The 24,587-nt window shown below is 40.8% G+C and overlaps 2 protein-coding genes across 7 annotated transcripts; both read right to left on the bottom strand.

Moving 5' to 3' along the window:
• Positions 1-501: 501 nt before the first annotated feature.
• Positions 502-9,509, bottom strand: vegfd (vascular endothelial growth factor D). Its single transcript, XM_030047008.1, has 8 exons — positions 8,139-9,509; positions 5,788-6,037; positions 5,469-5,589; positions 4,352-4,421; positions 3,916-4,043; positions 3,698-3,813; positions 2,251-2,416; positions 502-854 (listed from the first exon to the last, which is right to left on the bottom strand). Exons 1-7 carry the CDS (start codon positions 8,244-8,246, stop codon positions 2,316-2,318), a joined length of 894 nt encoding a protein of 297 aa, XP_029902868.1. The 5' UTR covers positions 8,247-9,509; the 3' UTR covers positions 502-854; positions 2,251-2,315.
• Positions 9,510-9,580: 71 nt separating this feature from the next.
• pir (pirin) lies at positions 9,581-22,633 on the bottom strand. 6 transcript variants are annotated; one of them, XM_030046969.1, is made up of 10 exons: positions 22,488-22,633; positions 20,746-20,864; positions 20,444-20,536; positions 18,028-18,108; positions 16,347-16,553; positions 14,645-14,729; positions 12,399-12,443; positions 10,483-10,565; positions 10,300-10,366; positions 9,581-10,154 (listed from the first exon to the last, which is right to left on the bottom strand). In XM_030046969.1, exons 2-10 carry the CDS (start codon positions 20,839-20,841, stop codon positions 10,033-10,035), a joined length of 879 nt encoding a protein of 292 aa, XP_029902829.1. In that variant the 5' UTR covers positions 20,842-20,864; positions 22,488-22,633; the 3' UTR covers positions 9,581-10,032. The 6 variants fall into 6 exon arrangements, with proteins under 6 accessions (XP_029902829.1, XP_029902845.1, XP_029902821.1 ...); XM_030046985.1 differs by lacking the exon at positions 22,488-22,633 and adding an exon at positions 22,359-22,487; XM_030046961.1 differs by lacking the exon at positions 22,488-22,633 and adding an exon at positions 22,346-22,432.
• Between the last annotated feature and the right edge of the window lie 1,954 nt (positions 22,634-24,587).

The raw sequence follows: 24,587 nt of genomic DNA, 5'->3' as shown, positions 1-24,587 counted from the left end.
GGCTTTCCAAGCAATTACTATTACATGAATCCTAGTGGAACAAAAACTGCCAAGTGCTACCGTTTGTGTTTTGAAGAAAAGTGTCCCGCCATACATCAGCCTTCTTTTTCAACTAGCAAGCAATCAGTGATCAATTTGTTTAAACTTCAAAACTGAAATCGTTTCCTTTTTAAAAAATGTTCCTGAAAAGATGACAGCTGTAATTTTTCATCTCTTTATAAGGCACAGCAGGATTTTCTTTTTTCACCTGTTATGTTCCTTGTTTTGTGCATCATTACTATCTTGCTTGATGACTGATTGACACTTTTTTTTTTTATAGTGGAAAAGGAGGCAGCCCTTGTAGCAATAAAGCAGGGTTTTGCGCCCTCTAGAGGCGAGTTTACCGTCATACAACAGAGATCCATGTGCAGGAGTGTCCTATGAATCTTTAATTATTTTGCATAACAGTACTGGGAGATGAATGTAAGAGGATTGGCCAAATAGGGCAATACTGGCAAAATGACAATCAGACAGGCAACAATCCACATGTGCATAACAAATTCAAATTATAAAAATATCATTCTTTTAATATAAACTAAAGGTTTGTTCAGTGCACAAAAGACAAATGTACAAATCATAAACTTTACACATTGATTTGATAAGGTAAGCATGTTAAAAAATCTATTAACATGGTCATGTGAGTTATTATCATCTCAGGAAAAAAAATATAAAGAAGGATTTTAATTAGTTAAAGTGATTGGCATAAATAAGACTGTAAATAAATTATGAGTCTTTTTTTACTCTGCTTCCATACTTCTCAGGCAGATTGTCGAAATATATTCCCACACTGGACTCATGCGCTGTGTCACTTGCACCTGTGAATAAAAACAGGACATTTAGCAGCATAAAATATGCATGACTGTGCAAACAATAAACTAGATTTCACTGTGGATGAGGTGGACCTCACTGGCAGCTCTAGAAACTGAAAATAATTTGCTCAGGCTTTTTTCCCTTTAAATCCATTGAGCCCACTCCTTCAGTGCAGCTAGTCACATTATTCCAAAAGCACTAGCATTTAATAAACGTATAATGACATTTTCACAATAACCTTATTTGCATGAACCATACAGACAATAGCCTAGTCTCCATGTAAGTTTGCAAAAGTTGTGTTATTTAGATGTTAACCAGACAATCTAATTTTTTTTTAGGTAAATCTTTTAGTGAAAGCACTCTTGTACTGTATAATGTGACGATTTGGTGAGGCAAAGGCCACCAGCAGAAATCATCTCGACAGGATATTGAGTGTGGAAAAATGTTGCTCTTTCTTGCTTGACACTCAGAAACCTTTAGAATATTATTAAAACACAGTTTGAACTTCTCTTAAATGCACATGCATACTGAAGCCTTAAATTATGAATGTGTATTTTTTTCTTTGTCTTTGTGTGCTGTTATCACTATTGACAGCTATATTGATAATGTGAAAATAAGATCTCCAGTGTGTCAAATAATATTCTTTATATTATGAAACCCATTATAATGGAATACTGTACCATAGTAACTGGTGATATGTAGGACTAAGTCAGGTATATGGCCTTTCTCCCTGATTTCCTTATGGCCCTTTTCCATTAGTATCTACTCGGCTCGACTCGGCTCGACTCAGCTCGACTCTACTCGCCTCGACACGGTTTAGGTGGTTTTCCATTACAGTTGAGTAGCCCCTCGCTGTGGGTGGAGTCGTCTTAGCAAGGCGGCGCACCGTCCAGCTCCCTGTGGATTCTTTGGGCCGCCACCAAGCACAGAAAAGTCTCCACGTCTTTATTTGACCGCGGCAGCGGTTTGCTTGCCATTTTCCGACTTTGACAACTTCACTGACGATCAATGCGCAGGGCCGCTGTTGCCGTTTTTTTTTTTATTTTTTTTTAAATGTCGGGTTTTGTTTTCGTGCGGGAGTCGCTCTCGTCACTCCCTGTCCAATCAGTTGCCTGCACGGCGTTTACGTCACATTTTCAGCTCGACTCAGCGCGACTCAGCTCGCTTGGAACCCCGGCTGAGTAGGTGCTAAAATGGGACCTGCTAGCAGGTACTACGACCTAATGGAAAAGCTCTTAAACCGAGTAGAGTCGAGCCGAGTCGAGCTGAGTAGGTACTAGTGGAAAAGGGGCATTAGTCTCTGAGCAGATGTGGCTTTGATAATGTTTTATGTTTTAACTTGTGCTGCCAGACAAACAACCTCCATGAGGATATTAGATGAATTTCCATAGTCTACCTCACCTGCAGGAGCGGTGGTCAAAGTGCTGTCTCCTGTTGGCACAGATGGTGGAGTTGAGGGGACAGTGTTAGACAGGTCTGGGGTTGAGGGACAGCTGGGGTCGAGGCAAACAGCTACAGCGCTCCACATCGATCTCACAGTCAGGCATCCATGAACTGAGTGTTAACTCTGAGCAAGGAAAAATAAAGGAGAATTGAACTCCATCCTTGACACTTCCACCTGACCCCCCCACCCATTGTCACATAAAACCTGCAGCTAACAGTTTTCAAGACATCACTGTCACATACAGTGATGTGACGGCTCAAGATCATTCAGAAAGCATTTCAGCTGTTTCACCAACAACGACATGGGTCTCACTGGCTTTGCTCTGGTCCAACTCAATCACTTTTTAAGGACCATACAGTGATTTTATATATTCAGCCTAATATCTACACAATGTGTGTACTTCTAATCTTTTCCTGAAGCAAGCAGTCATATGTTACAACTCCGATTTTCCTGCCTTTTATCCAGCCTTTGGTTTCCATTCATTCCACTACGATATGAAAATGAACTTTCAGACTTCAAACTTTCTTCACACCAGCACTCCATCACTGTAATAAAGTTGTCCATATTAGTTTCCTAAAAGCAGCAGCACTGTTGTGTTATGATGTCCTGAAACTGGAGAGTCTCTCTGCCAGAAAATAGTTCCTGGGGAAACGTTTGCTTTACACAGCCAATTATCAGTTCTGTGGTTTATGAATGGTGACAACTGGCTGTTTCAACCAAACCAATTTTGATTATACATTGTGAAATATTTAGTACATGATTTGCAAAATGGTTTGTTGCAATGTAAAATGTGGGTAAATTGTAGTAAATGGGTCAAATGGGCCAAAAGGTTATTATTTAGGTTTATACATCGTTGACACACTTTACATACAATGACAAAAGCTTACTATTTGCTATTACTATAACTCACTATTTAAGATTAAATTAAGTAATCTAAGCCACTAGCACTAGGTCTGAGATTTAATAGAATAGATACAATGCAGCAGTAACTGGATTTTGCCAAATAGTGAGCCTGCATAAATGATGATGATGAAAACCGTTTATTAATGATTTATAAAGTATTTACAACATAATTAACTTAATTATAAACCATTCATAAACCTTTTATAATGGTAGTCTTATTGTAAAGTTGCACCAGCAAGACAATACTGAAACGTGGTTTCCTCATGACTTTTAATGTGTTCATGAGATTCTAGGTCCAGTCAAAGATGGTGCACACGACAGGCAGGCCCTCCAAGGTACTTTGTAGAAATGAAACAATGGTGTGCACATCAAGTCCAAGTTGGGTAAAGGTTCAGGACACAATCATGGCGAAATGTTGCAGGAATAAATATTGTAGGAGACATCGTCTTCCTCTGTCCAAGGTACTTTCACACAAACACACACACACACTGTAGTACACACCTGGTTTACTGGAGGGGTAGGGAATGCATCTCTCTGACATGCAATCCCAGATCAGCCCACTGGCACAGAGTCTCCTGGAGTCCTCGACCTCCGACAGCTGGCACATGGACGAGCAGCTGTCAATGAAGCAAGCAGATTAGAATGGAACAGTGTATAATGAAAATGACAGCAGAGCGACTTCACCTGAGAAATACAACGAGCTGAGACTTTGGACTCACCACGTCCTGCCATGAGGCCGGGCATTGCGTCTGATTATGGCGGGCTCCATGCACCTGCACTCTGTGTGATTAGCTACTTTTATCAGCACGGGCTCCGGTCTAAACTTGGATGGAACTACACTCAGGAGCTGGAGTGCATACAGTCACACACCCACACACACCCACACACACCCACCCACACCCACCCACACACACACACACACACACACACACACACACACATACACACACACACACACTGTTCAGTTTCTGTTCAGTTTTCTGAAACCTCAATATTTTCTGTGTCTCTTCCTGGAGAATCCCTTGATCAACTTTTGTGTGGTTTGGACAGTTTAACATCCAATATTTAAAAAAAAAAAAAAAAAAAAAAAAAAACTTCAAATGGGGTTTCATACAAAAATAAAATATCAATCTGAAATAAGATTTGGACACTCACAGTTTTATTGACATATGTGGTGCTTGTGTTTTTGCAGGTGACACCCTCCTGATTGCAGCAGCCATTGCACCTATAGGTGGGCATACAATTCTTATATTATATAATCATATAACGGGACCAAAAGAAATCAAATCAGTATGTACCAGTCAACACAAGATGACAAACAAGGGAGTAAAGAACACTGCAAGTCGAGCAGCACAGAACCTTTGTCTACTTGAGTCCAAAATTGCTCTTGTTGTTATAAAAGAGAGTAAAGTTGAAGAAAAAAATAGCCTAAATCAATTTTCTCTATATCTTAAACAAATAATTCAGGGTTGGTTGACCCATATTTAATTATTTTTTATACTGACAAAAAAAAAAAAAAAAAGAAAAGCTGACTAAGTTCTTGTTATAATCAGTTTCAGCTGATTAAGCATTAGATGAATTGCGATGTGCAGAACTTCAATGAAAATTTATACTAAAATAGCATAGGAAATTGACAAAAGCTTTTTTTTTTTTTTTTGCTGGGGCAAGAAAAAAGTGAAGTCCTTGGATTTATTGGTGCTATTTGGAAAAAGCAACCAGATCTGTATGAGACAACAGAGATACTCGCTCTAATGAGATGAGGAAAGTCAATTCTTGAGCTGTATCCACAATAGATAAAGCGCTCAAAATCAAACAAGGAGGGGAGAAACTTAATGCTTTCTTATAAAAATTCTATCATGGCTCAGAGTCAATGCATTTTGACCATATGGTCTTCATCACAGGAAGCTCAGGTACTACTAGGAGTCATAGCCCCTCAGATAAAATGCAACACTGCCTCTCTATCTTGCATCTTATTTAATAAAGTATCACTTCACCTTTCTGAAGGGTCACCTCTTGTGTAGTAAAGTATTCACCTTTTTCTCCCTATCCTAGCCCAACTCCTGGTTGCTGTTATCTTTGACCACAGAATTAATTTAACTTTGATTCTGCCACTATACAAGTTTTCTGCATTTGTACAGGCTGATTAAAAATCTATTGAACATCAAAATGTCTGCCGGGAAGTTTTGGTGGCTTTAATATAAGATGGAGTAACTTGGCCATAGGTCGTGGTTTGGTGGTGTTGAATCTGAATCTGGTCTGATGTTAAACAAACCTGTGGACAGACACGCAAGGCGGCTTGAAGAACATTGAGGGGTCGGTGCCCAGTTCCTTGGCCACATCAATGCAGGTTTCCCTCGGCATGCACTGGGTCCGCTGCCACTCTTCATCTATGGCTAGATGGGAGACACACACTGTAAGGTTTAGTTTTTAGGAACCAAACCAGTGGACGTACAGAGGTGAAAATGGTACTGAACATCTTGTCTCACTCTGGTTAAGTCACAAAAAGGGTATTTTGCCCAAAGTATTCCTTTAAGACTCAAGACAGAGACTGCACACACAGATTTGCACGTCATGTATGTATTTTGTCTGACCTTTAAGTATATCCAGGCTGTACCATTCTGAAGCGTAGCGCGTGGACCGGTGTGATCCTGCTGGAGACATAGAGGGAGAGGAAGACGAAGAGGAAGAGGGAGAGGAATGGGCCTCTGTCTGAGCCCCTGGTTGCTGCAGTCTGAGGCGACACTTCCACAGCTTCCAGTCAGGAAAGTCTGTCAGTCTCAGCAGCTCATCCAGACTGGAGGCCGACCTCACCTCCCTCTCCCACTTCTCCTGACTCGTTACCTAGAGGGGTCACAGTCAATACACCTTCATCCTTCAGTGTTTCACTTTATCTTTAACATACAAGTACAGCATATATGTTGAAAATAATTTCATCTCACCACACTTGGTCTATAAAATCCTAAAGGTTCACTAGTCACTGTGCCCCTCGGTGGCCTATCTGGTTATTTACAGTCAGAGGGCATGCACCAATGAAACAAAGAAACCTCCGTGGTCTTGTTGTTGTTACAGACAAATATTTGTGATTATATCTAAGCAAAAGCAAGCAAACTGTTATGCTGTGTTGAACTCATAACACTGATGCTGAAACGTGTGCGTGTGTGTTCTGAAGTGAGGAATGACTTGGCGCTCTAGGCCTGATGTAACACTGATTAGTTAGACTTCAATTATCAACAGCTGTCTGGCAAATCTGTCTTATGGCTGGTCTGTGCTGTCCCTTTCCTGCCTCCAAACTTTCTAATTCTGCCCATACCAGTGCCTCAAGACTCTGCTCCATATGCAGACTGCATACAGAGAAGAGTCAATGTAAGACTCCCTGAACAGCTGTGAAGGTCATACATGGATTTCACATACTGTCCGGGGGCTAACATCACTGTAGGAGTGAAATATAATGCTTACATCACGGCGGAGAGGAAGCTACCAGCCCTTCATTTGATTGACGGCTTAAATGAACTTGCAGGTGTTCTTCTTGAAAAGCATGTGACAAGTGCTAACACTAGTAGGGGCTAAAAACTCCACAAATCATCTTCAAGTAAAATATATAGCACTATAAACAGTGAAATGCACATACAGAACTTGAAAAATGTGTTTTGTGACTTTCCCCCGCTGCATGGAAGACAGAAACAGTGATGAGGGACAGTAAAAACGGGACAGAGAAGGATGACATGCAACAAAACCTTGGCATAACCCAGCAGACAAGAAAAAGGGCTGTGTGTTGGGGTGAACTGATGGGGTAAAAACCACCTGTCACGCAAGGAATACAGATTATTCAAACAGTAGATTTGTCTGCTTTGGGTCAAACCCTTGTTGAACATTTCAAAAATGATGTTTGTCTGTGTCCTGTGTGAATTGTCTCATTTCAGTTGAAGATATTTAATGTGTGTTTCTGTTTTCCCATATAAAACTTGGTACACTTTAATAGACTTTAAACATACAGCAGCCAAGGGTGTGATCTGTCTAAGGGAGAGTTTCAGATATTCAGGACTTCTAAAGCTCATTTTTGAGGTGGGAAAGCCCGAGCCGGATAAATGGTGAAGTCTACAGCTGGGGTGAAAACAATGCAGAGGAGACAGTTATGGAATATTACATTTGTCTGCGCAGTGTTTGCTTTACTTCCCCCAGACAACTGTAAGGATCTGAGCACTCTGATGTGTTCAATGTGTTGCGGAAAGGAGGGTGGGGCAAGTTGGCTGGCTGACTGCTTCAACTTAAATCAGAGAAACAACAGAAAATAGGGAGGTTTCCCCTCAGCAACTTCTACCAGGGAATAGACCCGCTAATGAGAAACAGAGAGAGTGAGGGAGAGATGGAGAGAGGGATGACAGGATTTGTAAAGGAGGAAAAACAGTGATATATAGAGGAAATGGAGAATGGAACAGAGAAAAATGGATTAAATAATGAATGGGTAAAAGGGAAAACCAATGACTCTAATGCACACCGCACACTAATACAGAATACACATTCTGCTACTTGTCATGTGTGTTTCCTCTGTCATTTAATATGGAGACATAAGAAAAACCACAAGATTACACACACATGATCACTGTCAATTTTCATTACCCAGAACAGCACAGAGTGTGTGTTTGAGCGTATTGGGCCTTTAACTGGTCAAGTGTGAGATTTATGACATAAAGAGTGGAAGAAGTATCACAGACTTAAACCGCAATGAAGAGTGAAATAAAGACAGATTTTTTTTTAACACATGCACAAGGACCTTGTAACAATACACTGCACTGATTTCTTCTCTTTGAGTAATGTTAGATAATAAATGAAAATAGCGCCGGGGGAAAACCTTGCCACTGCAAGCTACTTAGTGAGTGGCAACGTTCACATGCACTAGGTAGAAGCTGCATTTCAAAGCAGAATGGTTAATATCCTCACTCACCCTACTCTCCTCTTGTCTGTGCATGCTGTGGCCCATTTTCAGCCAGCTCAGCTCCACCACCAGAGTTACCAAACAGGACACTCTGCACACGGTCTGTTTTATCTTCATCACCAGCCCTTGGCTCTGCAGTTTCTTTGAGAAAAGTGCTCGGTCTCAGCGGTAAGAAGCCTGTCTCCTTTTACTGCTGCTAAAAGCCACTTAGAGCTGGCTGCCGCTCCGTAGACTCACTGTTTCCCAGACCAGCTGAGCACCTCAGACCACACACTCTCAATCCTCTCAATGTGGGTATATGACACACACACAAACTCCTGAACTCCCAGGCACACAGGAGTATGTGCGTGTGTGTCTGAGCCAGATGCAACCTGTCACAGCGACCTAGACACCCCCGAGCCAAATGGAGCGGGCTTGAGAGGCTCTAAAACATGCGCCTCGTATTGCTGAAGCTTTGATGCAGATCCCGAGGTGTCCTGTTAAGCAAGTAGTCTACCAGCAGTAAAAAGCCGAGAACTGCCTGGGAAAAACCAAAGTCAGGATTCCCTTGAAGACGTCTTGTAAGCCTTATTAGCAGACTTTTCCCAGTTGGTCCAAATTCTTTCAGGGCCTGTGTTTCAGGGCCTCTTGCTAGATGATCTGTGGACACTCCTCCGTGTTCAGACTCTCATTCATCTCTTTCTCCTGCTCCTCCTAGTAGTTCCACCTCCAATAAAGGCTACTCCAGTCTGGACCTCAGACTTCTCCGTAGCACATGGGGCCAGCTGTTTCATGGAATGGTAGCGATGCCTTATGTATAACTTCCCCTCTCTATCAGTCTGCACTTCTCCACATCCTACTGTGGTCTGTCTGTGTAAAAGGCCCTGAGGTGGAGGACTACAGCCACACACTTAGTTCCTCTCCCTCAAGATCTGGGCTGGAGCTGGGGAGGTCTTATGAAAGGTCAGTATGGCTGTATTTGTTATTTGTGCCTACCCTTCGGTCTTTGCCACTGGCTGCTTGGCTTGCTGTCCTCCTGCCCTAAACGTGTCTCTTTATTTGCTTGTTGGTGTGTCTCTGTCTTCCTTTATTTGATGCTTGTCTGTCTGGCTGTGAATCGATCCAAGTCCCCTGCCCATTAAATCCCCTGTCAGTGTCTTCCTCTCTGGAGCTGCCAAACCGCACACAGTCTTGGAGCAGTAACATGTGTTTCAAATGTGATCCAGACCTCAGTAATATGTGAGGGAAATGAGGGGCCGGCACCACCCCTGCTCTACCAACACCCCAACCACTCCTCCATCCGTGCTCATTTGACTTGCGATATGCGCTGCTAGGCATAAACATAGTGAGATAGGAGGAAACATTAGAACCATATTGATTATTCATATGCAAATGAGGAGCTTCAGCTTGCAAGGCATCTTTTCTGTGGGTTGCAAAACTTTACTCACCATGATTAAACAGGACTAAACTGGTTCATGGTTCTTTAACAAATTTTATAGTACAAAATCATTTCACACATCAAAACATCTCCCAAAACACTGATGCACTTAAAAACAGCTTCACAAAAATGATACATTTTACCAAACTGCTCAAACTATTTTTTTTTTCAGTAGTTCAGTATTTTAGCTGTGCTACAGTAACGGCATGGTAGCAAACTGTGGGAAAACTCAATAAAGTTCAAACTAAACAAGAGGAGTGGAGAGCAATTAATTTGCTATTTACCAACATGACGTCACAGTACAGTCTGTGAGCAGTACTGTCTGTGACACAGTGTAGGAAGTTATGACTAATGTTGGAAAGTGTGAAGGTACTATAAGCATGTACTCTTCCTGGCAAATGGATGCACATCCTCACAACCTGGCCACAGAATAAATATCTGGAAAATATGTCTTTACAGCAGGAAACAAGTGTGGCAACATTTTCATCAGGAAGTCAAGTCTCGGATCTTGGACCTCCAGTTTATGGCCCGCTCAAAGCCATTGCTTCCGGTCTGGTAATCTCTAATAGCCTGTCTGATCTCCTCCTCTGTAGTCATTACAAAGGGACCTGGAAAACAGACGCAATACAGTGAAGCATGAACGACATGACGAGCATGGTTTAAGTTGTGTCTGTGACCTTTAAAAATACACAGATCATTTGATTTGTCTGATCATTTGTTGTCTGTGTGGAGGGTAAGACACTAAAGACGTACCCTGTTGCACCACCGGCTCTTTGATGGGCTCTCCAGCAATCAGCACAAAATGAGAAACCTCAGAGCCCTGAGCAGAAAACAGACAGCAGTATTTATCATATCTGTCTGTCTATGAAGCCTGAAGCTAGTCAGTAGACACAGTGGATAAAGACAAACCTTTGGGATTTCCTGTAAGTCTCTCACCTTGTTCTCAACTTTGACACAGTCTCCATCTCCAAACACCACGGTGTGATGTGGCTCTATTCTCTGCTGCTCCTGATCTGGGCCTTGTGCAGCAATGGAAGACAACATGAAATCCTTAGACCGCACCCTCTGTATTTAACATTTTGGGACTGTGAGTAATGCCTCAGCCCGTTTTTCGATTTGAACTTCCATTTGACCATGCTTCATTTTTACTTTTAGTCTGCCTGGTCTAGACCCAAACTTTCAAATATTCATTATCACTGACATATTTCTTAAGTCCTGTGCAATTCACCCCAATATTAGATCACCCCCATCAGAATGACTTAGATGTTAACTGGCGTAAAACCAGCTTACAGATTACAGATTTACATCTTTAGCAATAATAAGTATTGGTATTGGTATCGGCTGATAAAGGGGTTTAAAACGAATATCAGCATATTGGATATCAGCAAAAGTCCGACATTGTGCATCCCTAAAAAAATCAATATGGTATATTTTGCATAACCTTAGATGAGTACATTTCTTATTTTGTCCAGTGATTACATTCATTTTGAAAAGTATGAACAATACCATCACAATAAGAGTAGGCATAATAATATATTAATTTCCGCTACAGGAGAGACTTGATGTTCTCCACAATTAGGTGGAAAAAAAAAAAATATGTGCATTTATTGTTATTGGCATCTACAACTGGCCAAAAGAATTGGAAAATATCAGCTTATCCGCTTTCAGCAAAAAATCCAATATCGTGCATCGCTAATAACATCTTTAATTGACAAATCATCTGAGAGTACCATTCATTTTTATGACCAGGCAGACACTGAAAAGTATCTGTAGCAGAAGATGGTGAAAACACTGGGACCAACAGAAATTAAGAGTACAGAATTGGGCGCTATCGTGTTTCACCAGTTTTGACCTGTTTTAGTGTTTTTGCTCGCTGTATTTCTTACTGTCTCGCATACTAAATGCCGAGAAAGTCAGACACGTCCAGTTGTGGTGGATGCATTCATCAAAGCCAGCTGGTCCTGATTTGTACCAAATACATTTAGAGTTGGAGACTTCTTGATTTGAACAACTTCTTTAATCTTAGTTGCCGTTTTTATTCTTTTGTCTTTAAAACATCTGACAGCAATTGTGAAATCCTGCAACATAACGATTAAGTGTAATCAAATCAACGTATTTTTATGAAAGTATATAAAAAACAGCATTCTGACTAAAAGCAACAGGTTTTAACCAACCAGCAAAGCTCATTTGAAAATGAGGTTACAATCCAAAAACATTTCTTGTCATGCAAGGGGAACTCTCTGTCCACTGCTGTGTTGTCAAATAAGCACGACATTATTATTGTATTTCCCAACATAATGATGAATAAAAACACTGATGTGCTCTGTTACGAATTCTGGGTCAGCTGATTGATGTTCAGTCAAAATAAATGATATCATATATACAGTAGCCCAATAAATTTAGTTTTGTGAGAGTTCTGACATTTTCATATTAGCAAGCACAGAGGTCATGTAAGTCTTTACTGACAGTAAGAATCCATCAAGCTTCAAACTGGAGCCCATCAGACCTTTTGGCTGAATTTACAAGACCAGTTGCTTTTGGACTAAGATCACACACATTCTTCTCACTTTGATATGGAAGTCAAATACGGAGGATGAGAGTGGGCAGGGAAGTGACTGAGCGGTCAAATACATAGCATGGAAAAATATTGCAAATAAAAAAACAATAGACACAACAAATGAATCTCGCTATTGCCTTTTTCAGTTAGTAAATCACAAATTAAAAAACCTAAGAGCGAGATTCATTTGTTCCTCTGTTTAATGCTACTGCTTGTGATGTTCTTGGCAATATAAAACATGCATATACAAATAGCGGACTACCTGTGCAAACTATTACAACCAGGCAAAACTCACCGACATGAACAGATCCAGATAGTGTGTAGATGAATGCAGTCCATCCTGTCAAATATAAAAATGTATACACTGTTTTTAATTCATATTTGATAAAGATTTCTCCCTGTTATCAAGCATGTCTGCATTGTTAAATGTTACCGAACTGGAAAATGTGTGATATTACCCACATAACAGTTTGACACCAGTTGGAGAGGTGAACACACACAAAAATGAGTGGCTTTATTTGTCAAATGATGTTAAGCTCTTAAGTGGGAAGTGTTTTATTTTCTCATTAAACTAAAAAAAAAAAAAAAAAAACACACAGTTACAGCAATCTGTCCAGTGTTTCATCAAGTTCACCACTGTTCTCCACAGTCAGTACACTGGCTTATGCAACAGAGTCCGTAAGGTCAGAGAGTTTGCGTTACATTATTAGCCGGAGCAGCTGAATACAAAAGCTACAGCGACAGAATCCAAAGGCACTTGAGAAGCTGTCTTATCTTGCTCTGTCTCTCTCTCTGTCTCCGTCTCTCTCTCTCTGTCTCTCAAACTTAACAAGCTCAAGAGAGGAAGAGAGGAAGCTTTAGCTCTTATTTGTACGACCAAAATATAAACACTACTTTTTTGTTATTGCACATGCATATACAGAGTTTTAGAAAGTCAATATTTTGTGGTAACAGTGAAGTATTGTGATAATTCCTCTGAGGTCAGATGTTCAGAGACAGAAATGATGACATATTTGTGGTGTGCCACAAAACAGTGAACTACTTCAGAAAATTAGGGCAATATTAACATAAACTTGACTAACAAGAATTTACTGCAGGGTGTAGTGGGCATAGGTAAAAATTAATTTTATGAGAGCAGGTTGCAGGTGAAATCAAAATAAGAAACAAAAAAACAATAACAATAAATTCCAGTGCACAACATCCCATGTTATTGCCTATGATTTCTGGCTGAAGCGCAACAGCAGGGCCATCCCTATAAACACAAATGTCCATCAGTGAGTGAGCGAGTCAAAGATTGAGTGATGAAGTCACACCACTGGTCTGCCGAGTGTTGGCCGCTGCTCTTTCAAAATGAATCAGTGGCAACAGTTTTCTGTTCTGTCCGCGTTTCCAGCGACTGCAGCTCATTCCAAATGTATCGCTCACAAACGACAGAATCTGACTATCCCTGAGACGAATTGGCTGCAGTCCAGGTGTGGTTTTGAGTGTTTGAGTCCGACATGGGTTTGTAAAATGGACCTGCGTAGGACTCTGAGCTAGTGTCGCTCAAGCGCCATCTGCCATCAGTAAACAGTTCCCAGTGCAAACAGCGTCCTCACTCCAGGTAACAGGCAACAGCATAGTGTGCAATGCTAGCATTAGCATATACAATATTAAATCTGAGATCTTGTCAGCTAGTATGCTAACTAGCTAATGCTACACGGCCGCCCAGTCAACATTCATCCTACCCAGTCAAAAATTTTAACAATGGTCTAGACAGAATATCCCTGGCCATAATAACACTGTCAATTGGTATTGCATAAGCTGACTACACAATCAGGATGAATAAAATAACTATTTATTGCTGGAAAAAAGTCACGTATTCCAGCTTTAACTACTCCAAAGGAATTCAACACGGCCGCCAAAGGACAACGATTATTTCTCCATGGAAATCCACTGGTAAATGCTTTCATAAGTTAAGCTGTTATACTCATGAGCTGCTTTCATACAAGTCAGACTGACATGAGTCTCTGCTGCAATCACACAATTCAACGGGACAGTAAAGATTGTGGCAATTCAAATTGCACTGGGTCTGTCAAAGTGCTTTGTTTATTTTAAATGGCTATCATTAAAATGTCAAAAAACAAACAAACAAACAAAAAAAAGGATTTCTAAATAACATGCAACAGAATGTTAAATAACAAACAATGGTATTATTGTTTGTCTATAACCATATTGGCTGCCACAAATTTGCTGAACACAAACTTATAACGCATAACCAAAATTCTCTGGCACCAACACTAGCTGTAATGAATGAGATTACAATGATACAGTAGGCATAACCATAAAGCATTTATGCTTCGTTCGTGTTTCTTGTAGTAAAAATAACCTGGATACATCACTAGATTGCTTTTATGTGAGCAGTTGTTCCTGAAAGTTGTTCCAGGTAATTTAATAAGCGGATCTCTGCTGTACTAGTTACTGACTCAGAAACGTAACTCTTTCAGAGATGCTGATGCTGACAGGCTGTGGTGTGTTTGGACTTGCTGAGGCTTCTCCTACCTGGGGGGACTGGCTGGATATGCATGGCCCCTGTCTGCAGTCTGAAGTCCAGGTATAAGGTCGGTGTCCTTGTGTAGACCTTGGACTAGGCACAAAACCACAAAACAGTCTTAACATGCATACTGCAGTTTCATCTTGCTGTTCCTCACACTGCTCATACCTTGTTGACTCAGTTCCAAACTCTACATAATTGTAAATAAAATATATAAATTAAAAAAAAAACTTTTCTGCTCATTTGACCACAACTTAAGCCCCGCTGTATAACTCTTGTTCTGTGCATACAGGCTGTGTATTATCAGAAACTCAAAAAAACTGTACTGTCTTCGCTGCTCAAGGAATGCCATGTGGTTTGACAATCTATTAAACATCACAGATATCTTTGGAAATCCAGTGTGCTGATACGTTAATGGAAGTTTCATGGTTTGTACTTTCTGCAGAGAGATGTTCTGGTCACTGAGAGCAAGTTACCAGATCCAGTGTGATTGAATGAATGCACTTTGCATAACGATATAGCTGGCTTCCGTTCTACATTTATGGCTGATATAAACGTTACCAGCTGCTGCCGAGCTTGCTCCATGCCAGTTGGTGCGAATGGCCTTAAAGAAACCCATCTCTTAAATTGCACCATGTAAGGAGGAAATGTCAGTGTCAGTACAGTGTGAGAAACTATTCATATTGCATGCTAAGCAACTGTTGTCATGGAGTGGAATGAGTGTTTGACTGTTTGGTGCATCAGGGAACGACGAGAGCAGGCTACAGGAGTGCAATGACCTATGTTAAACCCACTGATTTAATGAGGGACTGCAACTCCTTGTGTCTCCTGCCCTGCAGTAACCCTATGCAGTGTACACACACACACACACACACAAACACACTCTGTTATGTATTACTATACTTACAAGAACCTCATCATGTTTCTTAACTAACCTTGAACCACATAAATACATGCATGAGTTACCGTCATTCCCTCTCTCACATGGCCCATTTTCAAAATCACAATCAGTCCTCACTTCCTTAAAGACTCCTCACCTCAAAAATGGCACTAGTCCACACAAGAATAACAGAACAAGTACACACACACGCACAGAGCCACAGACATGTCACCACTATAACGGTACAAGGCAATCCCTCACAGGCTAAGGCAATCTGCTCCTCATTTCCTGTTTCCACCCTTCAGACAGACACTCCTTAACACTTACAGTCACCTAGTCTGGTTCACACACAATCCCACACGCATGCACGCACATGCAAACACTAACCCACATTTATGTGATTGTTGTTCTCTCGTTCTCTCTGCGGCGGTAAACAGCATATTTTCTTCATCCTGCCGAAACTCTCTGTTGGTTTTGATTCAATGATGTTGCATGCAAAACATCACACTTTAATTTGTCATAAACACGGGGCCACATCAGAGAGATGGGTATCGTGTGCTTTCACCTTTTGTGCCAACATGTAAACTCAACCCAAATAAATGATGATGTCAGCTTATTACCTCCAAACAACTTATAAACAGATTCAGGGGATTACGGCTTACTTATTTAGTTTACGGTATACTGTATGTATACCATAAATTGCACATTTCAAAACTGAAAATGCATCTGTTTGTTTCACAGCAAATTTTGGTGATGTCATAAACACACACCCACACATGGAAACACAGACACAAACATGCATGTACACAAAGTGACACACATAAACACACCTTTGCCCCTAAGGCCTCTCCAGATATCACAGAGACCGTAACTCCTCCTTGGTTCGGTTTGGGAATCTCTCTGCCTCTCAGCTCCTGGTAAGCAGGCTCCACCATTTTGTCCCGCCTCGGTAGGTTCACCCACAGCTGTAAGCCCGTCACCGGCCCCTCTGACACGGGCATCTCAGCGTGAACCACTCCCCGTCCTGCGGTCATCCACTGGAGGACCATGAGAGACCATTTCAAACAGAGACAGGCACAAATGCTAAAAGACACTCAACTATACAGATACACACAAACTCGGCTACACATACACTTATGTACACACAAACACAACATGTCAACACTCATTGATATAGCTGAGGGCTGAGCGCTGTAACAGGCATGTGGAACTGATCTCAGGTAGTGATTCATAACAGGATGAAATGAAGCTGAGCTTAATGACTTCTCCCTCTCTTACAGCGACTGGAAATTTCCACTGTCTTCTTTAACGCAGCTTCCCTATGATGATTCATCTGTGAGTGTTCATCTTGCATTTCAGGTTTTTTTTTTTTCATTGAAGCCCTGCTGAAGATGGCCAAATTAATAGTTCTTAAGGAGTGATGGATTAATAAAACCCTCCAAAACGAGAACTAGCGTACTTGTTCAAATTATGTGAGTTATATGCCATGATCAAAGGGGATCATTTTTGCATCACAAAATCAGGGGTAAACAAATCTGAATCAGATATACTGTATTGATCCCCAAGGGGAAACTTGGATGGATGAATGGAGCGTGCATATTGTATAGAAGTCACCTGTTTGGCAGAGATGTCCCTTATTAGACCCTTCCCAAATCCTGATACTGAACAGTCAATTTGACCTCATTAATACCCTGTAATTAAGCTTATTCAGCTTAATTTTTAATTTTGAAGTCACAGAGACATGTGCAATACCTCTACATTATGGTTTCTGTGCACAAGGAATACGATGGTAGCATTACTTTAGTGACTGGAGGTCAAGGTCACAAGCTTGAGCTCAAATATCAGTTTCTACTCGAAAATCCCTATAATGTGGAACATAAGGCTGGTAACGCAAGCTATGATGCCCCACTGCCACCAAAAATGATTTTTACACATAACGCAGACAGTTCAGAATCACATGCATAATATATCATATCTACATGTCATGTATATCATGTTAATGCAGCCCTTCAGTAAGGGGACAGGCAGGCGTTCACACATCTGATGCCTTGTTGTAAGCTTCAGCATCTGTAGCTCCCCCTTGAAGTCCAGCCCCTAAGGAGGGGGGGGTGGGGGGACTTGGCTGAGTTGACTGAATCTCTGCTGCATTTTTTAGCTGAGTCAGCAGGCTGTGTGTGTCTGAATGTAACTTTACAACTTCCAAAACCCAGGAAACAAGCCACAGGGCATGATATCCAATTAGTGTGGCTGTCCAATAGTACAATTTAGATATAATGTGTGCAAATGTGTGTATCTGAGTATCACCCAAGTCCTTGTTGAATGGTTTCAGTGGATTCCATGCACAGTTAATGAAAAAACTATGAATAATTTATATATCTGAAGAGCCAGTGGACTGAATGCCTCCAGATGAAGTGAGTGATTCTGCTAGAACTTTTATTCCTTGCTCAGCTCAGAAATGACAGTGAAACTGTCTTCATTTAAAGAGGACAGATTTAATTAATCAAACAGTACTTGCAGATCCCCAGGTTCCAGCTGTCCTGAATGGCCACAAAAGTCTTCGTGGGCTGATATTCCCTCTAAAACGTATGTTACCTGGTGGAGAAAAGCCACACAGAAAAATGTATTATGTACAATACAACAGAAATGCTCCAAATTGTGCACAGTTCAAAAGTTTTTTTTTTTTTTCTGTGTAGATGGCCAGAAGATGTGTTATATTTTAAAACACATACAAAAAGGCGATGTTGGTATAAAGTTCAACTCACATTATGTTTTTTAAAAAAAAGGTAATCAGCAAATTTTTGCACCAAAAGGTACTGTCATCCTTCAGTCAGAGAATGAGCTGCAAAACAAGTGCTTCTCTGAGACAAAACGAGTGTTTCTTTGAGACTGAAACACGTGCGCTCGCTTCCACCTCCCCAGTGGCGAGGCTGGACAGGAAGAGCGGTGCTGCGCGGAGCAGTCAGGGTTCAGCGGTGAACATCTGTTTGAGGGAGGTAAGCACTGGCCCCTGCAGTGAAGTCGCCTGTGATCTGCCTCCACAGCTGTGTGATTTCAAAGGTCACGTGACTGTGAACAAACACACCTGCTGAAAGGCATGCTGGGAGTGCAGCAGACAGCCTAGGCCTATATTCACCCAAAACAGGGGTTCAAATGGAGATTTAAGTTGCATCTGCCAATCCAAACAGAATTTTGGAAGAAATTACGTCCAGTCTTCCTTCATGCTGAATAACTTGGTTTAAGTAGTAGGGACACATAAAAATTTGCAAACATAGCTTCGCCATTAGTTTTAGAAATACATCACAGGCTTGTGGTGAATATGATATACAATATCAAATTTGAATGGGTATGAATGAATTAACTTATTTTGTAAAGACTCTTTAAATACAGGCTTGCAGCTAATTTGTCATCACCTAAAATTAATTGATCTGCTCTTTAGGGCTGTGTGATATATCAATATTTAATCAATACTGTGACTTGAGACTATGTATTGTCTTTTCCTGGTTTTAAAGGCTGCATTACAGTAAAGGGGTGCAAATTTTTTAACTTATTTGAATTCTCTAGCTGTTCTGTTATCTGCCTCTAGCTGCTTGGTCATCATGTCCACATTATTAATGACTGTTTATCAAAAATATCATTCAGTAAATGTCACCCATAGTCCTCCCAATAATATCAACACATGCTGAATACTGAAGTATTAAGTTAAAAATCCTGTGGTATTTGATTTTGTCCATATCGCCTAGCCCCATTGATTTTGATAAATCAATTTTTAAAAATGATTAAAAAATACTAATTTTGAGAAGGAGTGTAGTCTCTTATTTTTATCTCTTATAAAGGAAGGCGGGAGATGAAAACAAGAATAAATGGGCACATCACAAACACTAAGGCATGAAACAGAGTGATTGCAAGCAGCTCCAGAAAAACCAAGAAAGTTTGGAGAACGGCAAAAAAATGATGGACAACAAGGAAGGAAGAGAGATAGATGGCTGATCTGATGGAAATGAAGGTAGACTGTAAGCTCTTCTACATGAACAGGCTTCCACATCTGCTTTCCTGACATTATCAGGAGGCTCGGATCAAAGGGAGATCACAATGAGAAAAGACTCTGAGGAGAGGAGTGGGCACTGCAGACCTGCATCCTGCAAGAAATAGGACTTAATGATGAATCTGAGTATCTACAAGAGGCCAGTGAAGAGTAAGACCACAGTAACATGATCATGTTTGCTTGGTTTTAAAACATTTGGATAACATCATGTCCGAATGTCAGGAACTATGGTCAAGGAACATTTCCTTTGGGTGGAGACAGAATACACTAATTTGAAATACACAGAAAAATAAAATACCACAAAACCAGGCATGATTCTACAAACACACATCAAAAGCAGCTGGTGAATTTCTCTGCTGAGTGCTGGGACAGTTCCTCTCTTTCAAAACAGGGGGAATTTTGAGCGGGGGTTATGATGTTTTCAACCTTCGGCATGCGGACTGAAACCAAGAGCCTCTCAAAGCCTTTTACTCTTTGGGTCTAAGGTGTAAAAACCTGTTGAATCAACATGGCTGTTCACTGACCCGTTGTCGCCATCTAGTGATCAAAGTAAGAAATCCACCACCCTACACTGGGATGGGGCTTGGGTATCCATTCATTGTAAATCTTCTCATCACTGTGGAAAACCTGGGCTGAGAATGTTTTTCCTTGTGGCTGCAGTTGACTGGAGAAACAGTCAAATGTTTCACATGAAGGCGCAGAATTTTTTTTTTTTTTTAATTCAAAAACCTCATCTGTTTCTCTATTTTTCCTCCTTGAGGATTTGTAAATTTACTGGTGGTTGGCTCCTACTCAAGGCGATGACAATATTTATCTGTTTTTTCCCTCTTTAAATAGCTTGGGCCACTTTAAAATATTTATGATTATAGTTTAAAAGATGCTTACTGTTTCAAACCCTCTGTGTGGGTGATCTGGAAAGCCCCATGGCTTGCTCACCCTAAATTCATCCAACATCAGGAATGGATCCAGATTTCTCAGCTGAAAAAATAAAATGTAAAACACAGACTATTGTTATGTGCAACTCTGTGATGAAAACTGAAGGACAATTTGTTGATCTGCTGTACTTGACTTTTGTGCTTCAGTATATCCGATGCATAGTAAAGGGTTGATTGCCACCTGAAGAGGGCGCTGTGTGGATAACTAGTGCTGTAAAATAGCCAAGTACATCATCACAATCTGAAACTTACCTCCTTTCTACCAATGCTCCTGCGGACACGAGCACCAGCTCCTTCGGCCTGTTCCACGCTCAAAACTGTCCTTTCAACCCTCCTCACTTTCATCATGCAGGGAAAGGTTTTACCAACACCTAGAAAACACAATGACCATTAACCACAGATACAGATAACCCAAGGTATGATTCATGAAAAAGAAAAAAAAAAATTGTTTATTGGGAGGTGAAAAATAATTCTAATTAAGTGTATACTGTTTTATGTAGCTAGTTGTTTGAAAGGCTGACAAAATGCAAGAAAACAAAATGATACATCTAAATAAATCAAAACTTGCCATCTTCTTTCACCTACATTTTTTTTTTTTTTTTTACAATGCCAGTAAAAATACTGGAGTGAATGCCAGCTTGCATATCACTACTTCATCAGGTTTTCTGATGAACCTTGTGAGGCAAAACAGATGTATTCTGGGAGACCTGCATGCCATGATGCACCCATCCCCAAGGAAGACAATACTGAGTATCCAAGGCACCAAACCAAAACATCATACACAGTGTAGGGGAGTAACTAGTTACATGGAATTAATTTCAAAATGAATGTGATTGTAATCAATTACAGATACTAAGAAATAAAAGCAATTCAATTACAGTTAGTGATCAAAATGTTGGTGATTGCAAAGGGGTTACATCTGAATATAGTCACTTTGGTTGAAAGCTTACATGCTGGATGCTTGTATGCAACATTCATTCTGTCGCCTTGCATCTTTTCGCCGTGCATGAATGTCTTACTTTCAGATTTCCAGACAACAAAGCTGTTTGGACAAATTTGAGTGCTGCCTGGTTTAAATTTATATTTTTAGGACTTCTCACTTTTTAGGCTAATGCCCACTTTAAAACATTTGCTACAAAACTAATGAAAATAATCAAATGCAATAAATTACATTACTTTGACAAAATAATTACATTACTTATTCCATTTTTAACAGAGTAACTAGTAATCTATTACATTTCAGAAGTAACCTTCCCAATACTGATCAAGTAGTTATCAATAAAACATAATTCAGTATTGTAGTCTATTGTGTCCATGGTTGTTCTAACACAGGACAATAAAACGGTGCAGGGACTAAGGGTTTCTCTAACCCTGCAGCTAAACTCTGGCTCATGTGTATAAAAAGTCCAGGTAAAGTGATCCTCTTTGCAACATTATGTCAAACTCTCCGGGCTGCAGTATTATACCCCATTTTGTGGCACAACTGCATGTGCACACAGGGTAGAGAAAAGGCAATGAGCCTGATGAATAAAAGACTTATTAAAGACTTACATTTTAGGTTGACTGGTTGATTTATTGGGTAAAAAGTACAAATATATGTATCTACATAGAGAACAAAATATAAAAGCATACTCAACACTGGTTTCCAATGTGTTCCTCACGTTATACAGTATATCATGAGGTTTTTGGCATTTGCTAGGACTCGTGAGACAGCAAAATAAGTATTAGCCTACTATATTAACTGAAAACATGTATGTCTATTGTTAAGTGTCCTTTTATGTGTAGGCTAGTACAGCTGATCTAGAATAGCTATCTAGATACCTGACTCTGTCACAGGCACCTGTCACCACACCTGTCCGCATCACCTGAGGCACACGACGTCGTTCACACCAGCGTGTCAAAATACTGGAACTGTTTTCACCGTCATTCGTGCTTTTACCGCAAAGTCAAACGCCATTCAGACTAAACGAGGTGTTAGAGAGGCACAGACCTACCTCAGAGTTTCAGGAAGGCAGCTCTGACAGTAAAGGTTTGTACTATGTTTTCCGGCGGAGCGTCAGTCCACCCCCACTGCTCACAGGTCTTCTTCTTCTTCTTCTTCTTTTGATTTCCGGCAGACTAGACGCGTCAAAGGCGTATTGCTGCCCTCTACTGGTCGTTAATGCTGGTTAAACAGCGTCTCAAATGCTTTTATACATTCCAGTCATGTGAAGAAATTTTAAAACAGCTTTAGCCGTTTCGTAATGATCCCAGCTGAGAAGTGACGCAGTTGAAGTGTCCTTGATTCCAGATGCAGTCAGGTCTGCTTGCATAATAATTCTCTCCTTGTTATATTTGGTGCATACTGTAAGAGCATGATTTACACTCTCTTCCTCTCCACAGGAGCATTTTCCATCGGGATGTTTACCTACCATTGCCAGCCCATGATTTAGTGCACAATGCCCCAGCCTCAATCTTGTGATCACCACAGTGTCCCTCCTCCCCATTTTTAAACTCTGTGTAATTTTGATATTTGGTTGTATTGCAAAATAAAATCTGCCTTTGCTCCCCTGTTCCCACTCTTTCTGCCAAGTTCTTGCTATTTCTTGTTGGATTAAGCTCTTATACTCAGTTCTTCCATATTGTACTTGTATTGCTACTTTCTTTCTACTGAGTGCTCTTCTTGCTGCCTTGTCGGCCTCCTCATTACCCTGAACTCCAACATGGGCTGGTACCCAGACAAACCCAACTGTGCAACCTAATTTTTCTATTTTGTTAAGAATAATCTTTATTTCAGTTATTAAGTCAGGCCTGGCCCCACTTTCCCCCTTCATTGCCATTAGTGCTGCTGCTGAGTCTGAACATATAACTGCATGCTCTGGTCTGATTTCCTCCACCCACCCAAGTGCCCATAATATTGCCACAAGCTCTGTAGTGAAAACTGAAACCCAATCTGATACCCGCTTTCCATATTGTAATTGTAAATGTGGAATGCTCACTCCTATTGCTGCCCTTCCGTGGATCTGATTTCTGGAGCCATCAGTGTAGATCTGCATATACCCTGCCCATTTATCCTTCAGATGTTTGCTTGTTAGAGCCACTGGGTTGCCTGCATTCTTACTCTTTATTTTATCTAAAATCAAGAGGTCTACGTCTGGCTCTGGTAGGAGCCACGGTGGGACAGGTGGCCTAAATACCACAGGGCCAAAGGGTAAATTTGGTATTCCTAGCTCCACTGCTTTTCCTCTCAAGGAGTGCATTAGATTCCCTTTCTTCCCTTTTACACTATTCCCTTGCAATTCCCAATGCTCTCCCAAGATTCTTGTGGCAGGATTGAGGGACCCCCAGCTCTGTAATTTAGCCCAGAAGTTCAGTGCCAGTTTGCGCCTTCTCAACTCTAATGGGGTTTCCCCCATTTCCACCAGAAGAGCTTGAATGGGGGTAGTTCTAAAAGCTCCTCCGCATATCCGTAGTGCCTTGGCCTGTATTACATCCAACTGCTTGAACACAGAAGGAGCTGCTGCCCCGTATACCAAACAACCATAATCTATGCTGGATCTTATAACTGCTCTGTATATTGTCATTAGGGTTTCTCTACTTCCTCCCCAGTCAGTTCCCACCAGGCATCTCAAAACATTGATAATCTTTTCACATTTGGCAACTGTTTTCTTTACATGCTCCTTCCATGTCATTCTTTCCTCAAACCAAACACCAAGGAATTTAAATGTTTTAACCCTTTCAATAGGGCTTTTATACAGTTTGAGGTCCAGTTTTGACATTTTCCTTTTATATCCAAAAACAACATACTTGGATTTTGTAGCTGAGATTTTAAAACCCCATTCCTCTGCCCAAGCCTCCACTCGCTCTAGCGCTTGCTGCAGTTCTCTATAGATATAATCCAGATTTCGTCCTCTCTTCCATATGGCCCCGTCATCTGCGAACAGCGACACACCAAATCCATGGCCCACTCCACAAAAAATATTATTGATCATGATATTAAACAAGACTGGGCTGATCACACTTCCCTGTGGGGTTCCGTTAGTTACAGCTTCTACAGATGATAAAGCCCCACCTACCCTTACTTGGATGGTGCGCTCCCTCAGAAAATTATTTAT

This window comes from Myripristis murdjan, chromosome 3 (assembly GCF_902150065.1).
Source record: "Myripristis murdjan chromosome 3, fMyrMur1.1, whole genome shotgun sequence".
Lineage (NCBI taxonomy): Eukaryota > Metazoa > Chordata > Actinopteri > Holocentriformes > Holocentridae > Myripristis > Myripristis murdjan.
The sequence above is the reverse complement of the archived record's forward strand: the minus strand, read 5'-3'. Positions and strand labels throughout refer to the sequence as shown.

Coding starts and splice junctions, on each gene's coding strand:
- pir (XM_030046953.1), bottom strand. CDS start 22,355: ATGCGGACAGGTGTGGTGACAG. Junction 18,109..20,443: donor CACACAGAGGGTTTGAAACA/GTAAGCATCTTT, acceptor TTTCTCCACCAG/GTAACATACGTTTTAGAGGG. Junction 16,554..18,027: donor TGGAACCTGGGGATCTGCAA/GTACTGTTTGAT, acceptor ATGGTCCTCCAG/TGGATGACCGCAGGACGGGG.
- vegfd (XM_030047008.1), bottom strand. CDS start 8,246: ATGAAGATAAAACAGACCGTGTGCAGAGTGTCCTGTTTGGTAACTCTG. Junction 5,590..5,787: donor CAGCCTGGATATACTTAAAG/GTCAGACAAAAT, acceptor TCTCCCATCTAG/CCATAGATGAAGAGTGGCAG. Junction 4,422..5,468: donor CCTTGCGTGTCTGTCCACAG/GTTTGTTTAACA, acceptor GCCCACCTATAG/GTGCAATGGCTGCTGCAATC.